Source organism: Pristiophorus japonicus, chromosome 9, assembly GCF_044704955.1.
Source record: "Pristiophorus japonicus isolate sPriJap1 chromosome 9, sPriJap1.hap1, whole genome shotgun sequence".
NCBI classification, from domain to species: Eukaryota; Metazoa; Chordata; class Chondrichthyes; family Pristiophoridae; genus Pristiophorus; species Pristiophorus japonicus.
In genome coordinates this window covers 208,686,178-208,704,222 of record NC_091985.1, presented here as the reverse complement: position 1 = coordinate 208,704,222, position 18,045 = coordinate 208,686,178, and the positions used below count along the sequence as shown (strand labels likewise).

General features: G+C 46.4%; 2 protein-coding genes and 1 long non-coding RNA gene across 4 annotated transcripts in view; 1 reads left to right on the top strand and 2 right to left on the bottom strand.

The window, feature by feature from the left end:
* Positions 1–18,045, bottom strand: part of LOC139274097 (zinc finger protein 585A-like) — a 144,827-nt gene that overhangs the window by 55,479 nt on the left and 71,303 nt on the right. Inside the window, exon 3 of the mRNA XM_070891142.1 lies at positions 5,124–5,459. Coding sequence (XP_070747243.1) covers positions 5,124–5,459 — 336 coding nt within the window. The remainder of the gene's footprint in view (positions 1–5,123; positions 5,460–18,045) is intronic.
* The window catches only part of LOC139273495 (zinc finger protein 530-like), a 167,308-nt gene that overhangs the window by 92,998 nt on the left and 56,265 nt on the right, over positions 1–18,045 (top strand). The window lies entirely within an intron of this gene.
* LOC139273565 (uncharacterized) lies at positions 5,716–17,147 on the bottom strand. The gene is made up of 3 exons (XR_011595207.1): positions 17,131–17,147; positions 16,808–16,973; positions 5,716–6,052 (listed from the first exon to the last, which is right to left on the bottom strand). It is a non-coding gene; the product is annotated as an uncharacterized lncRNA (long non-coding RNA).

The following is an 18,045-nucleotide window of genomic DNA, read 5'->3' as shown; positions in this document are numbered from 1 at the left end:
CCAACTAATATGTGACCTCCTTATTTCTGTTACCAAAATGCAATACCTCACATTTATCAGTGTTGAAATTCATTATATGCCAATTCTGCAAGTATATTAATGTAATAAGACATGTAGTACAGCACGGATTAGATACAGAGTAAAGCTCCCTCCACACTGACCCTTCAAACACTCCCAGGGCATAGACAACACGGGTTAGTGACAGAGTAATGCTCCCTCTGCATTGTCCCATCAAACATTCCCAGGTTATATATAGCACGGGCAAGGTACAGAGTTAAGTTCCCTCTACATATATAGAGTAAAGCTCCCTCTATACTCCCCATCAAACACTCCCAGGCCAACTACAGCCTGGTTTAGATACAGAGTAAATGTCCTTCTACACCCTCCCAGGGCAGTTTCCAGTGGGCTGCCGCAGGGTTCAGTAGCTGGTCCCTTGCTTTTTGTGATATATATATATATATATATAAAATCAATGATTTGGACTTGAATGTAGGAGGTATGATTCAGAAGTTTGCAGATGATACAAAAATTGGCCCTGTGCTTGATAATGAAGAAGCGGTAGACTACAGGAAGATATCAATGGACTGGTCAGGTGGGCAGAACAGTGCCAAATGGAACTCAATACTGAGAAGTGTGAGGTAATTGGGGGGGGGGGGGGGCTAACAAGGAAATGGAATAAACAATAAATGGTAGGACAATGAGAAGTGTAGAGGGACAAAGGGACCTTGGAGTGCATGTCCACAGATTCCAGAAGTAGCAGGACAGGTAGATAAGGTAGTTAAGAAGGCATATGGGATACTTACCTTTATTAGCCGAGGCATAGAATAGAAGATTAGGGAGGTTATGCTTGAACTGTATAAAAAACTACTTAGGCCACAGTTAGAGTACTGCGTGCAGTTCTGGTCACCACAGTACAGGAAAGATGTGACTGCCTCTGAGAGGGTAGAGGAAATTTACGAGGATGTTGCCTGGACTGGAGAATTTTAGCTATGAGGAAAGATTGGATAAGCTGGAGTTGTTTTCTTTGGAACAGAGGAGGCTTAGGAGACCTAATTGAGGTGTATAAAATTATGAGGGGCCTAGATAGAGCATGTAGGAAAGACCTATTTCCCTCAGCAGAGGGTTGAATAACCAGGGGGCATAGATTTCAAGTAAGTGGTAGGAGATTTAGAGGGGATTTGAGGAGAAATATTTTCACCAAGTTTGGTGGGGGTCTGAAACTCACTGCCTGAAAGAATGGAAGAGGCAGAAACCCTCATAGCATTTAAAAAGTACTTGAATATGCACTTGAAGTGCCGCAACCTACAAGGCTACGATCCAAGAGCTGGAAAGTGGGATCAGGCTGGAAAGCTCTTTGTCAGCAAGCACGGACATGATGGCCTCCTTCTGTGCTGTAAATTTCTATGATTCTCTGATCGCAAGGCTAGGAGAGGCGCTCTTGAAGGTATGGGGAGCTCGGACTTGTCTGTGGGAGTAACAGACGGCAAGATAACTCAAATAATCCCGAGCAATGCGGTGTTAGTCGTGGCTCAGTGGTAGTCTCTGAGTCAGTAGGTTGTGGGTTCAAGTCCACTCCCAGAGCATGGAGCATAAAATCTAGGCCGACATTCCAATGTAGTGCAGAGGGAGCGCTGCACTGTCAGGGGTGCCGTCTTTCACATGAGGCCCCATAAGAGCATTTGAAATAGGAGCAGGAGTAGGCCATATGGCCCCTTGAGTCTGCTCCATCATTCAATAAGATCATGGCTGATCTGATCTGATCTTGCCCACTCCTAATAACCCACGACTCACTTATCGTTCAAAAATCTGTCTATCTCCACCTTAAATATATTGAATGACCCAGCTTCCACAGCTCTCTGGGGCAGAGAATTCCAAAGGTTCATGTTCCTCGGAGAGAAGAAATTCCTCCTCATCTCCATTTTAAATAGGCTATGACCCCTAGTGTTAGATTCCTCCACAGGGGGAAACATCCTCTCTGCGTCTATCCTGTCAAGCCCCCTCAGAATCTTATACATTTCAATAAGATCACCTCTCATTCTTCTAAACTCCAATGAATATAGGCCCAACCTTTCTTCATAAGACAACCCTTTCATCTCAGGAATCAACCCTGTGAACCTTCTCTGAACTGCCCCCAATGCAAGTATATCCCTCCTTAAATAAGGAGACCAAAACTGTATGTAGTACTCCAGGTGTGGTCTCACCAACAGTGTAGTTGTAGCAGGACTTCCCTACTTTTATACTCCATTCCCCTTGCAATAAAGGTCAAAATTCCATTTGCCTTCTTAATTATGCTGTACCTGCATGCTAACTTTTTGTGTATCATGTACAAGGACCCCTCTGTATTGCAGCATTTTCTAATCTCTCCCCATTTAAATAATAATTTGCTTTTTTATTTTTCCTACCAAAGTGGATTACCTCACATTTTCCCACATTATACTCCATCTGCCAAACTTTTGCCCACTCACTGAGCTGATCTATATCCCTTTGTAGATTATTTGCGTCTTCCTCACAACTTGCTTTCCCACTTATCTTTGTATCATCAGCAAGTTTAGCTTGGTCCCTTCATCCAAGTCATTAATATAGATTGTAAATAGTTGAGGCCCCAGCACTGATCCCTGTGGCACCCCACTAGTTACAGTTTGCCAGCCTGAAAATGACCCATTTATCCCTACTCTCTGTTTTCTGTTTGTTAGCCAATCCTCTATCCATGCTAATATATTACCCCCAATCCCGTGAGTTCTTATCTTGTGCAGTAACCTTTTATGTGGCACCTTATCAAATGCCTTCTGGAAATCCAAATACAAGACATCTACTGGTTCCCCTTTATCTACCCTGTTCGTTACATCCTCAAAGAACTCCAGCAAATTTTTCAAACATGATTTCCCTTTCATAAAACCATGCTGACTCTGCTTGACTGCATTATGATTTTCTAAATAATGACTCCAGCATTTTCCCAATGACATGTTAGTCTAACTGGTCTACAGTTTCCCGCTTTCTGTCTCCCTCCATTCTTAAATAGGGGAATTACATCTGCTGGGATCTCTCCAGAATCCAGGGATTTTTGGTAGATTACAACCAATGTGGCCACCATCTCTGCAGCCATTTCTTTTAAGACCCGAGGATTCAGGCTATTAGGGATCAGGGGACTTGTCCACCTTTAGTCCCATTAGTTTGCCGAGTACCTTTTCTCCCTAGCAATAGTGATTGTTTTAAGTTCTCCCCTCCCAATAGCCCCTTGATTATCAATTATTGAGATGCTTTCAGTGTCTTCTACAGTGAAGACCGATACAAAATATTTATTCAAATTCTCTGCCATTTCCTTGTTTCCCATTATTAATTCCCCAGTCTCATCTTCTAAGGGACCAACTTAGCTACTCTCTTCCTTTTTATATACCTGTAGAAGCTCTTACTGTCTGTTTTTATATTTCTTGCTAGTTTAATCTCAATCTATACCCTTTTTTTTTCCGTTGTCCTTTGCTATTTTCTAAATAGTTCCCTCTTCTGGCCTTTCATTAATCTTCGCAACATTGTATGCCTTTGTTTTCAATTTGATACCACCCATTACTTCTTAGTTAGCCACGGATGGTTCATCCTTCTTAGAGTCTTTCTTTCTCACTGGAATTTTTTTTGCTGAGTTATGAAATAACTCCTTAAATGTCTGCCACTCCTGATCTACTGTCTTACCCTTCCTTTGTAATTGCCTTTATTTTTCAGGGCTCTATTTTGAGACCCAAGTTTCTCACCCTCAAACCGAATTTGGAATTCTACCATGCTATGATCACTCTTCCCAAGAGGATCCTTTACTATGAGATCATGAATTAATCCCAGTCTCATTACACATTACCAATTCTAAAATAGTCTGCTCCCTGGTTGGTTCCACAGCGCATTGTTCTAAGAAAACATCCCGAATACACTCTATGAACTCTTCCTCAAGGCTACCTAATCTTTATATTGATATATCCAATCAATATAAAGATTTAAATCATCAATGCTTATTGCAGTACCTTTCTTATAAGCCTCCATTATTTCTTGATTTATATGCTGTCCTGCAGTGCAGCTATTGATAGGGAGCCCATAGACTATTCCCACCAGTGACTTATTTCCCTTATTATTTCTTATCTCCACCCAAACTGATTCTACATCTTGATCTTCTGAGAATCAGAACCATCTGACCTCTCAAGTGGGCATAAAAGATTCCATGACGTTATTTCGAAGAAATCTCTCTGGTGTCCTGGCTAACATTTATCCCTCAACCAACATCACTAAAACAGAGGCCGTGAAAGGCACTTTATAAATACAAAGGAGAAAAGGAACAGTCGATAACAGGACATCAATTAGTCTCCTCTTGGAGAAATCAAGGAATCGAGTCGCTGTATGTAGGAAACAAAGCTGATTTATTTGATCGTTGTTTGACAGAGGATGCAGAAAAGATTTACAAGAATGATTCCAGGGATGAGGGACTTCAGTTACATGGATAGACTGGTGAAGCTGGGTTGTTCGTCTTAGAACAGAGAAGGTTGAGAGGAGATTTGATGGAGGTGCTCTAAAATCATGAGGGGTCTGGACAGAGTAGAGAGAAAATATTCCCGTTGGTGGAAGGGTTGAGAACCAGAGGACACAGATTCAAGGTGATTGGCAAAAGAACCAAAGGCGACATGAGAAAAAACTTTTCTTTAAGCAGCGAGTGGTTAGGATCTGGAATGCACTGCCTGAAAGGCTGGTGGAGGCAGATTCAATCGTGGCTTTCAAAAAGGGAATTGGATAAGTACCTGAAATAAAACATTTGCAGGGCTACAGCGAAAGGGCGGGGAGTGGGACTAGCTGAAGTGTTCTTGCAGAGAGCCGGCACAGGCTCGATGGTCCGAAAGGCCTCCTTCTGTGCTGTAACCATTCTATGATTCTATGATATCCAGAAAATTAAACTCCAGCCCAGTTATAGGGATTAATTACACCAGCAGCAACAAACTCCAACTGTCCGAGTGAACATGGTTCAGTCCTGGATGTGATTAATGGCAACAATAAAAGCAGAATCCAACCCCTGCAGTCACTTGTGAACTCGCTGATGTGACTGAAGGTTGGATAAACGAGTGAAGCCCTTCCCACACTCGAAGCAGATGAATGGCCTCTCCCCAGTGTGAATGCGCTGGTGTGTTAGCAGGTTGGATGAAAGAGGGAAGCCCTTCCCACACTCGGAGCAGATGAACGGCCTCTCCCCAGTGTGAGTGCGTTGGTGTTTCATCAGATCATTTCTGCTTTTATAGCTCTTTTCACAGTCAGAACATTTAAACGGTCTCTTACTGGTGTGAACAAGTTGGTGTTCAGTGAGGTGGGATGAACGACTGAATGCCTTCCCACACACAGAACAGGTAAAAGGTCTCTCCCCGGTATGAATACGCTGGTGAGCATGAAGCTCGAATGAATTAGTGAATCCCTTTCCACACACAGAGCAGATGAACAGCCTCTCTCCTGTGTGAGCTCGCTGGTGACTCAGATGATGAGATGATTTAGCAAACTGTTTCCCACATACGGAACAGACGAACGGTCTCTCCCCAGTGTGAACTCGCTTGTGTTCAATGAGCTGTGAAGATGCAGTGAATTTCTTCCCACACACAGGACAGGTAAACGGCCTCTCCCCGGTGTGACTGCGCAGAGGAGCAATTGAATCCCTTCCCGCAGTCTCCACATTTCCACAGATTCTCCATGGTGCAGGTGTCCTTGTGTCTCTCCAGGTTTGACGATCAGTTGAAGCCTCGTCCACACACAGAACACGTGTATGGTTTCTCCCCGCTGTGAATAGTGCGATGTTTTTTCAGGCTGTGTAACTAGTTAAAGCTCTTTCCACAGTCAGTGCACTGGAACACTCTCACTCGGGTGTGTGTGTCTCGGTGCTTTTCCAGTCACACTGATGTTTGAAATCTTTTCCCACAGACAGAGCAGACAAACATTTCTCCTTTCACATTCAAAGGCCTATGATATTCAAGTGAATCGAGTGACTCTGTCAGGTCTTGATTGGTTCGAGTTTCCTGTCTGTAAATCCTCCTCTTCTAATATCCTGTAAAAGGTGTTTACGAAAGTCAGCACTGGAAGTGCAGGATAGAAATTGAGGGCAGACAATCCTACTTTTTATGGAACATTCTTTCGTCTCTTGTTTCCCAAAGCTGTAAATTCCCATCCCACACACTCTCCCTCCACCCTGTGCTGAAATCCAAACTCATCGCACCACCTCCATCATTTCTTTCTTCCATCTGCAGTTTTCTCACTCCCTCTTCTCTGGTTGGGTTCAGTTCTACATCCCTAGTGTGCAGACTGAGAATAAATAAGGAAATGATTTTCTCTCGAGTTCACTGGGACCCTAAAGCCCTGCCCGCCCTCTGCTCCTGTACCAAGATGGCCGCCCAGGCACGCTGATCGTGTCTAAGAATTCGGCTAGTTACCCCGAGTGGTCGGGTCTATCACCGCGGGTCAAACATGGGTCCTGCCGGCTCATATTAGGTGCCTGGGGCCTACACCAGGTGTTTATGAAGCTGCCCAGCCCACCCAGGGGTCTAATTGCTCCGCTGAGCCCACAAACTCCTACCGACTCGCGGAATGTCTCTTCCACCTCAGACCACCTCCACCACTGCGCCTACTCAGAGCACAGCCCGGTCCCGTGTCTGGGCTCCTGGTGTCATTGATAGAGCACTTTACCCCTGCGCGCGGGATTCTGGCTACAGAAGTAAATGTCGCAATATTTGGTCGTGAAATGGATTGATTCAGGATAGACAGCAGGGATTATTGCAGGAAATAACACAGTGCAGTGAGAAAAGAAATGCAGTGGATGTTGTGTCGATGGATTGTCAAAAGGTGTTTGATAAGGTGCCGGACAGGAGGCTTGTTGATCAAATTAAGGCTCATGGTATTAAAGGGAGTGGGGCCGCGTGGAGAGGAAGTTGGGTAAAGGGCAGAAAACAGAGAGTAGTGGTTAATGGATGTTCTTCAGACTGGAGGGATGTAAACAGTGGTGTCCCCCAGGGTCAGTGTTGGGACCATTGCTCTTAATATAGAGACAGGGTCTGGGCTAGGGAATAAGCACATAAGAATTAGAAGCAGGAGTAGGCCCTTTGGTCCTCGAGCCTGCTCCACCATTCAATAAGATCATATTGATTCATCAATTGATCCACCGCTACGAAAAACAATAATAAGAATAAAACCGGACGGACCACCCGGCATCGACCTCCGCACCGGCTACGGACCCGACAACGGCCCACCCAGCCCAGTCTTTCTCACCAACATCTGGGGACTTGTGCCAAAATTGGAAGAGATGTCCCAGACTAGTCAAGCAGCAGACTGACATCGTCATACTCACAGAATCATACCTTTCAGCCAATGTCCCAGACTCCTCCATCACCATCCCTGGGTGTGTCCTGTCCCACCGGTGGCGGTACAGTAGTATACAGTCGGAAGGGTGTGGCCCGGAGTCCTCAACATTGACTCCGGACCCCATGAAGTCTCGTGGCTTCAGGTCAAGCATGGACAAGGAAACCTCCTGCTGATGACCACCCACCGCCCTCCCTCAGCTGATAAATCAGTACTCCTCCATGTTGAACACCACTCGAAAGAAGCACTGAGAGTAGCAAGCTGCACAGAATGTACTCTGGGTGGGGGACTTCAATGTCCATCAAGACTGTCTCGGTAGCACCACTACTGACCGAGCTGGCCGAGTCCTGAAGGACATAACTGCCAGACTGGGCCAGCAGCAGGGGGTGAGAGAACCAACACGAGGGGAAAACCCAACTTATGCCCATCCCTTCGTGAAGGGCGCGAGAGCAGGAGCAGCGGTAAGCCTACAATGGGTGTGAGTCAGCCGAGCAGCGGGACTTCGGAAAGGGCGCGAGAGCGGGAGCAGCGGTAAGCCTACAAAGGGCGTGAGTCAGCCGAGCAGACAGCCGAAACAGCACCAAGTGACCTGGGAGGATAAGAAGTAAAAAGATTCAAAATGTGACATCATAGGAAAGCAGGGAAGTGATTGGTTGGTCAGTTTTTCTCTCTTTTCTTGGGCATGGGATTAAAAATCTAAACTTTCAAAATGTGAAAACTTAACTAAATACATTCGAGATGGCAGGGCAGGCAATGTGTTACTGCTGCTGCATGTGGGAACTGGTTGACCCCATTGAGGTCCACGGCGACCACATCTGCAGTAAGTGTTGGCTGCTCGAGGAACTTCAGCTCCACGTTGATGAGCTGGAGTCTGAGCTGCAGACACTGCGACACATCAGGGGGGGAGAGTTACCTGGACCCTGTGTTCCAGGAGGCAGTCACACCCCTTAGATTAATTAATTCAAATTTGGTCCGTGGTTAGAGACAGAATGGTGTGACTACGAGCGAGGCAGCTGTGGGGACCCAGGAGGTAGTGATGGAGGAGCCTCAGTCCTTGCAATTGTCCAACAGGTACGAGATTCTTGCTCCCTGTTTGGATGAGGGCAGGGACTGCAGGGAGGATGAGCAAACTGACCACAGCGCAGTGGTACAGGAGGCCATTCAAGTGGGGGGGGGGAGTAAAAAGAAATGTTGTAGTGTTCGGAAACAGTATAGTTTCAGAGATAGATACTGTTCTCTGCAGCCGAGTGTGTGAGTCCCGAAGGCTGTGATGCCTGCGCAGTGCCAAGGTTAAGGACATCAAAAAGGAGTTAGATGTAGTCCTTACTACTAGGGGGATCAAGGGGTATGGTAAGAAAGCAGGAATGGGGTACTGAAGTTGCATGTTCAGCCATGAACTCATTGAATGGCGGTGCAGGCTTGAAGGGCCGAATGGCCTACTCCTGCACCTATTTTCTATGTTTCTATCTCCTCTGGGCTGAAGAGGGATTGGAGTACGAGGGGGAAGATCCAGTTGTCGTGGTCCACGTAGGTACCAATGACATAGCTAGAACAAAGAAAGGGGTTCTGCTGAAGAATTTTGAGCAGCTAGGGGCTAAATTAAAAAGCAGAACCACAAAGGCAATAATCTCTGGATTACTACCTGAGCCACGAGCAAATATATTTCGGTGAGAAGAAAAGACTTTAAGCGACGGGAGAACTATCCGCGGTTAATGAAGGAAGCAAAGGATGGTATCAAACTGAAAACAATGGCACACAAAGTGACCAAGATTAGTGGGAGGCAAATGTTTTTAAAAACAGCAAATGATGACTAAAGAAATAATAAAGAGAGGGAAGGTGGATTGTGAGAGTAAACTAGCAAGCAATATAAAAAGAGCTTCCACAGGTATGTAAAAAGGATAGGGTAGTTAAAGTAAATGTTGGTCCTTAGAGGATGAGACTGGGAAATTAATAATGGGGACCGGGGAAATGGCAGAGACTTTGAACAAATATTTTGTATCAGTCTTCACGGTAGAAGACATTAAAAACACCCCAATAATAGATAATCAAGGGGCTGTAGTGAGGGAGGAACTTAAAGCAATCACTAAAGAAAAAGTGCTCAGTAAAATAATGGGACGAAAGGTGGAAAAGTCCCCTGGACCCGATGGCTTGCAACCTCGGGACTTAGTAAAGCTCCCTCTACATTGTCCCATCAAATATTCCCAGGGCCGGCACAGCACAGATTGGATAGAGAGTAAAGCTCCCTCTATACTGACCCATCAAACAATGCCAGAGCAGATACAGCACAGGTTAGATACAAAGTAAAAATCCCTCTACACTCCCATATCAAACACTCCCAGGGGAGGTACAGCACAGGTTAGATACAGAGTAAAGCTTCCTCTACACCGGCCAACAAACACTCCAAGGGCAGGTAAAGCATGGGTTAGGCAGAGGGTAAAGCCCCCTCTATACTCCCCTATCAAATAATGCCAGGGCAGGTACAGCCCGGATTCGATATAGCAGAAAGCTCCCACTACACTGTCCCATCAAACACTCACAAAGCAGGTACAGCAATGGGTTAGGCAGAGAGTCAAGCTCCCTCTACACTGTCCCATCAAACACTCCCAGGGCAGGTACAGCAATGGGTTAGACAGAGAGTCAAGCTCCCTCTATACTGTCCCATCAAACACTCCCAGGGCAGGTACAACACGGATTTAGATACAGAGCAAATCTCTCTCTCCACTGTCCCATCAAAACCTCAAAGGGCGGATATAGAACATAAGAAATAGGAGCAGGAGTAGGCCATTTGGCCCCTCGAGCTTGCTCTGCCATTCAATAAGATCATGCCTGATCTGATCCTGGCCTCAACTCCACTTTCCCTCCCGCTCTCCATAACCCTAGACTCCCTTATCATTCAAAAATCTGTCTATCCCCACCTTAAATACATTCAATGACCCAGCCTCCACAGCTCTCTGAGGTAGAGAATTCCAAAGATTCACAACACTCAGATAAGAAATTCCTCCGCATTTTCAGTTTTAAACAGTCTTATTCTGAAACTATGCCCCCTAGTTCTACATTCCCCCAAGAAGGGAAACATCCTCTCTGCATCTACCCTGTCAAGCCCCCTTAAAATCTTATACGTTTCAATAAGATCACCTCTAAGTCTTCTAAACTCCAATGTGAATAGGCCCAACCTGCTTTACCTTCCTTCATATGACAATCCCTTCATCTCAGTAATCAATCTCGGGAACCTCTCTGAACTGCCTCCAGTGCAAATATACCCCTCCTTAAATAAGGAGACCAAAACTGTACGCAGTTCTCCAGGTGTGGTCTTACCAACGACCTGTACAGTTGTAGAAGGACTTTCTTACTTTTATACTCCATCCCCCTTGCAATAAAGGACAACATTCCATTTGCGTTCCTAATTACTTGCTGTAACTGCATGCTAACTTTTTGTGTTTAATGTACAAGGACCCACAGATCCCTCTGCACCACCGCATTTTGTAATCTCTCCCCATTTAAATAATAATTTGCTTTTTTATTTTTCCTACCAAAGTGGATAACCTCACATTTTCCCACATTATACTCCATCTGCCAATTTTTTGCCCACTCACTTAGCCCCTCCATATCTCTTTGTAGATTCTTTGCATCCTCCTCACAACTTCCTAGGTTAGCACAGGTTCAGTACACGGCAAATCTCTGTCTACATTAGCCCATCAAACACGCCCAGGACAGGTACAGCATGGATTAGATACATTGTAAAGTTGCCTCTACATTGTCACATCAAATACTCTCAGGGCAGATACAGCATGGGTTAGGTACTGATTAAAGCTCCCTCTGCACTGTCCCAAAAACACTGCCAGGGCAGGTACAGTAGAGGTCAGATACCGAGTAAAGCTCCCTCTACACTGTCCCATCAAACAATGCCAGGGCAGGTATAGCCCGTGTTAGATACAGAATAAACATCTATCTACACTGTCCCATCCAAAACGCACAGGGCAGGTATAGCATGGGCCAGATATAGAGTAAAGCTCCCTCTACACTGCCCCATCAAACACTCGCAGGGCATGTAATAGCATGGGTCAGATACAGAGTATAGTTCCCTCTACACTGTCCCATCAAACACTCCCGCAACAGGTACAGCACGGGTCATAAACAGAGTAAGGCTTCATCTACACTGTCCCATCAAATATTTGCAGGGTAGGTACAGCACGGATTAGATAGAATAAACCTCCCTCTATATTGTCCCATCAGACACTCCCAAGGGCAAGTACAGCAAGGATTAGATATAGAGTAAACCTCATTTTACACTGTTCCAACAAACACTCCCAGGATAGGTACAGCACAGATTATATACAGCCTAAAGCTCCCTCTACACTGTCCCATCAAACATAACTAGGGCAGGTAGAGTATGGGTTAGATACAGAGGAAAGCTTCCCCTACACCAACCCATCAAAGCTCACAGGTCAGGTAGAGCATGGATTAGATACAGAGCAAAAGCTCCCTCTGCAGTGTCCCATCAATCACTCACAAGGCAGGTACAGCACGGGTTATGCAGAGAGTAAAGCTCTCTCTACACTGTCCCATCAGACACTACCAGGGCAGGTACAGCACTGATTAGATACAGCGTAACGCTCTCTGTACACTGTCCTGTCAAAAACTCCTGGGGCATGTATAGCATGGGTTAGATACAGAGCAAATCTCCCTCTACACTGTCCCATCAAACATGCAAAGGGCAGGTATGGAACATAAGAAATAGGAGCAGGATTGGCCATTTGGCCCCTCGAGCCTGCTCCGCCACTCAATAAGATCATGGCTGATCAGATCCAGGCCTTAACTCCACTTCCCTGCCCACTCCCCATAACCCTTGACTCCCTTATCTTTCAAAAATCTGTCTATCCCCACCTTAAATACATTCAATGACCCAGCCACCACAGCTCTCTGAGGTAGCGAATTCCAAAGATTCACAACCCTCAGAGAAGAAATTCTTCTTGATTTCCGTTTTAAATGAGCGACCACTTATTCTGAAACTATGCCCCCTAGTGTTAGATTCCTCCATGAGGGGAAACATCCTCTCTTCATCTGCCCTGTCAAGCCCCCTCAGAATCTTACACGTTTCAATAAGATCACCTCTACGTCTTCTAAACTCCAATGAGTACAGGCCCAACCTGCTCAACGTCTCTCATTATGACAACCTTTTCATCTCAGCAATCAACCTCGTGAACCTTCTCTGAACTGCCTCCAGTGCAAGTATATCCTTCCTGAAATAAGGAGACCAAAACAGTACGCAGTACTCCAGTTGTGGTCTTACCAATGCCATGTACAGTTGGAGCAGGACTTCCCTACTTTTATACTCCATCCCCCTTGCAATAAAGGCCAACATTCCATTTGCCTTCCTAATCAATTGCAGTAACTGCATGCTAAATGTTTGTGTTTCATGTACAAGGACCCCCAGATCCCTCTGTACCACCGCATTTTGTAATCTCTCACAATTTAAATAATTTGCTTTTTTATTATTCCTACTAACGTGGATACCCTCACATTTTTCCACATTATACTCCATCTGCCAAAGCTTTGCCCACTCACTTAGCCTATCTATATTTGTTTGTAGATTCTTTGCGTCCTCCTCACAACTTGCTAGGTTAGCACAGGTTAGATACACAGTAAACCTCTCTCTACATTATCCCATCAAACACTCCCAGTGCAGGTACAACACGGGTTAGATACAGCGTAAAGTTCCCTCGACACTGTCCCATCAAATACTTCCAAGGCAGGTACAGTACACGTTAGATACAGCATAAAGCCCAATTTACACTGTCCCGTCAAACACTCCTAAGGCAGGTACAGTACAGGTTAGATACAGAGTAAACCTCCATCTACACTGTCCTATCAGACACTCCCAGGGCAGGTACAGCTTTGGATAAATACAGAGTAAAACTCCCTCTACACTATCCCATCAAACAATGCCAGGGCAGGCACAGCACAGATTAGATACTGAGTTTCCCATGTGGTGGCTGGCGTGCAACGGCCACCACACGTTAAAAAAAGCCACGCACAGGCATCTTCCACCCTTCAGGATGTAGTTCAGGATCTGGAATATTAGGTCCTTCATTGAAGCACCTGTGAACTCATCCTTTTTTGGCGTGGAAGCAAGTCATCCTCGTTTGCAGATGACACTAAGCTGGGTGGCAGTGAGAGCTGTGAGGAGGATGTTAAGAGGCTGCAGGGTGACTTGGACAGGTTAGGTGAGTGGGCAAATGCAAGGCAGATGCAGTATAATGTAGATAAATGTGAGGTTATCCACTTTGGAAAAACAGGAAGGCAGGATATTATCTAAATGGTGACAGATTAGGAAAAGGGGAGGTGCAACGAGACCTGGGTGTCATGGTACATCAGTCATTGAAAGTTGACATGCAGGTACAGTATGCGGTGAAGAAGGTAAATGGCATGTTGGCCTTCATAGCGAGAGGATTTGAGTATAGGAGCAGGGAGGTCTTACTGCGGTTCTACAGGGCCTTGGTGAGGCAACACCTTGAATATTGTGTACAGTTTTGGTCTCCTAATCTGAGGAAGGACATTCTTGCAATTGAGGGAGTGCAGTGAAGGTTCACCAGACTGATTCCTGGGATGGCAGGACTGACATATGAAGAAAGACTGGATCGACTAGGCTTATATTCACTGGAATTTAGAAGAATGAGAGGGGATCTCATAGAAAAATATAACATTCTGACGGGATTGGACAGGTTAGATGCAGAAATGTTTCCGATGTTGGGGAAGTCTAGAACCAGGGAGCACAGTCAAAGGATAAGGGGTAAGCCATTTAGGACCGAGAAACTTCTTCACTCAGAGAATTGTGAACCTGTGGAATTCTTCACCACAGAAAGTTGTTGAGGCCAGTTCATTAGATATATTCAAAAGGGAGTTAGATGTTACCCTTATGGCTAAAGGGATCAAGGGGTATGGAGAGAAAGCAGGAATGGGGTACTGAAGTTGCATGATCAGCCATGATCATATTGAATGGTGTTGCAGGCTCGAAGGGCCGAATGGCCTACTCCTGCACCTATTTCCTATGTTCCAAGGGACTGCCAATGATGATGGAGATACAGAGTAAACCTCCCTCTACACTGTCCCATCAGATACAACTCGGACAGGTAGAGTACAGGTTAGATTCAGAGGAAAGCTTCTCCTACAGCGACCCATCAAAGCTCACAGGGCAGGCAGAGCAAATCTCTTTCTACACTGTCCCAACAATCCCATGACAGGTACAGCACGGGTTCGGTAAAGAGCGAAGCTCCCTTTATACTGTCCCATCAAGCACTCCCAGGGCAGGGGCAGCACGAATTAGATACACAGTAAATCTGTGCCAGAGGAAACTGTACTCCAGTGAGTTCAGTGCCAGAGGAAACTGTACCCCAGTGAGAGTCAGTGCCAGAGGAAACTGTACCCCCGTGAGAGTCAGTGCCAGAGGAGACTGTATCCCAGTGAGAGTCAGAGGAAACTGTACCCCAGTGAGAGTCAGAGCCAGAGGAAACTGTATCCCAGTGAGGGACAGTGCCAGAGGAAACTGTACCCCAGTGAGAGTCAGTGCCAGAGGAAACTGTACCCCAGTGAGAGTCAGAGGAAACTGTACCCCAGTGAGAGTCAATGCCAGAGGAAACTGTATCCCAGTGAGGGACAGTGCCAGAGGAAACTGTACCCCAGTGAGTGTCAGTGCCAGAGGAAACATGCAGCAGAGCCTGGTGTCCAGTCGTCTTGGATCCCCTTGCCATTGGACCAAGACCTTGCTTTGCCAAGCTCGTGTGGTAGCTAATGTGCAAGGGCCACCTCACATTAAAATAATTCACGCTGTTAGCAATACATAACAATCCTCTTCCTCTGCAGTTATCAATCTATTGCAATTCCCCATGCCTGTTATCAGCAACAAATTGCATTAATATCACGCCTTAAACATCGTAAAATATCCCAAGGCACTTCACAGGACCGTTAGCAAACAGAATTTGATACCCAGTCACGTAAGGAAATACTACAACAGGATTAAAAGCTTGTTCAAAAGGGTAGGTATTAAGGAGCATTTTGAAGGTGCAGAGGTTTAATGAGGGAATTCCAGAGCTTATGGCCTCGGCAGCTGAAGGTATTGCCACCAATATTGGATCGATGAAAATTGGACTGCTCAAGAGGCTAGAATTGGAGGAATGCAAAGATCTCTGAGGGTTGTAGGGCTGGAGGAGGTTACAGCAATAGGGAGGGGCAAGGTCCTTGATGGATTTCAAAACAAGGAAGAGCATTTTGAAATCGATGGAGCAGGAGCCAATGTAGTTCAGTGAGCACAGGGGTGATGGGTGAACGGAAATTGGTACAAGTTGGGATGAGAGGGCTGAGGACAGATTGAGTAGAATAGGCCTATATTCTCTGGAGTTTAGAAGAATGGAAGGTGATATCATTGAAACATAGAATTGTCACGGGCTGGATAGTCTAAAACTAGGGGTCCTAGCATTAGGATAAGAGATCGGCCATTGAAGACTGAGATGAGATATTTCTTCACTTAAGAGTTGTGCATCTTTGAAATTCTCTATCGAATAGAGATCTTACTGAATGGCGGAGCAGATGGGAGGGGCCGTATGGCCAACACCTGCTGCTACTTCTTGTGTTCTTGAGTAAGGATACGGTCAGGAGTGTTTTTGATAAGCTTAAGTTTGCGGAGAGTGCGAGGTGTGAGGCCGATCAGGAGAGCAATGGAATAGTCCAAAGTCGTGGTAACAGAGGCATGGATGAGGGTTTGAGCAGATGAGCTGAGGAAGGGGCAGAGACCGGCGATGTTATGGAGCTGGAAGTAAACGTACTTGGTGACTGAGGGAATATGGGTTCGGAAACTCATCTCGGAGTCAAGTACGACGCCAATCAATAAATTGCAACTCTCCTCATCTGTGTTTCACTTTATTAGAATACTACATACCTCGAGTGATCAATGCTTCAATAGTAGTACTTATCAATATATTTTCTGTTAATTCCAAATGTTCATGAATGAATAACTGATTCTGTCAGTGATAGGCCGTGCTGGTCTTTCAGATTGGTCTGTGCATCGTGATCAATGAATTGACTATGATGCTTCCAGTTCAATCTTTCCAATGGCTTTCTCACCAGATGGGAAATATTTGAACATTGAGATCTGATGGTGTCGGTGTGAGTTCAGCCCCACCGAATGTACAGAGACGGGTCCATCTGCTGGGCTCTGCCTCAAACTGGAGTCACCTCTTAGATCAAAGCCCTTTACTCTAAAACACACAAGATTCACTGTGACTGTGTGTTTAGAGACAGAAAGTGATCTCACTTCACATCCCATTGCACGGCCTCATGCTGGATAATTGTGCTCGGTGGTCAGACTCTCCCAGTCTCATTTCCTGCCTTACCTTGTAACCTGTGTGTACTGTCTACAGGACCGGTGTGTATCTGAGTAAATGGCACTTTCTCTTACCTTCCTCCCCAGTCGATCTATTGAAGCGCTTTCAATCGGAAGGGGCTCACTGGTTGGTGCTCTCACAATCCTGTGCTGGTTCACCTGCTGTTGTTCCTCAGTCCACAATCCCTGTTTCCTTCCAGCTGTGGAACTTTCTCAATCACTCCGCCATTCACCGGGAGATCTAATTATGAAAGGGCAGAAAATTAGAAGAATATTAATGTTGTGAAGTGGAATGTAGTGTAAAGTGTTTTTCCAATGTTTCAGAAAAGTATATGTCCAGTATTTCTGTTTGATTTTATCCTATTCTTCAGATTCCTGTCCCGCCCGTCTGGACTTACAGAAAATCACCAGAATTCTCCCCGGGTTACACACTGACTAATCTCACTGGGCCCATCCTCCCCGCGTTACACACTGTCTGATCTCTCCGGGCCCCCGGGTTAGACACTGTCTGATCTCACCGGGATCCCGGGTTACACACTGTCTGATCTCACCGGGCCCCCGGGTTACACACTGTCTGATCTCACCGGGCCCCCGGGTTACACACTGTCTGATCTCACCGGGCCCCCGGGTTACACACTGTCTGATCTCACCGGGCCCCCGGGTTACACACTGTCTGAGCTCACTGGGCCCCCGGGTTACACACTGTCTTCTGAGCTCACTGGGCCCCCGGGTTACACACTGTCTGAGCTCACTGGGCCCCCGGGTTACACACTGTCTGATCTCACCGGGCCCCCGGGTTACACACTGTCTGATCTCACTGGGCCCCCGGGTTACACACTGTCTGAGCTCACTGGGCCCCCGGGTTACACACTGTCTTCTGAGCTCACTGGGCCCCCGGGTTACACACTGTCTGAGCTCACTGGGCCCCCGGGTTACACACTGTCTGAGCTCACTGGGCCCCCGGGTTACACACTGTCTTCTGAGCTCACTGGGCCCCCGGGTTACACACTGTCTGAGCTCACTGGGCCCCCGGGTTACACACTGTCTGAGCTTACTGGAAGTTTCAGTCTATCTCCCGCATGTCCCCAAACCCTGAGCTCCGGGGCTGTGTGTTCAGTCCGGTGTTTTCCCTCACAGACTCACCGCACCCTCCCTGCCCGCCGGCCGAGCGCTCTGCCCCGGCCCCAGCCCCAGCCACCCACCATCAGTCCGGTTCCCTGCGGCCCCCGGTTCCCCACATTGTCCAACTGCTGGTTATAGCAAACTGCTTGGCATCCGGGGACTGGGGGTGGAGAGGGCGGCACCAAGCATGG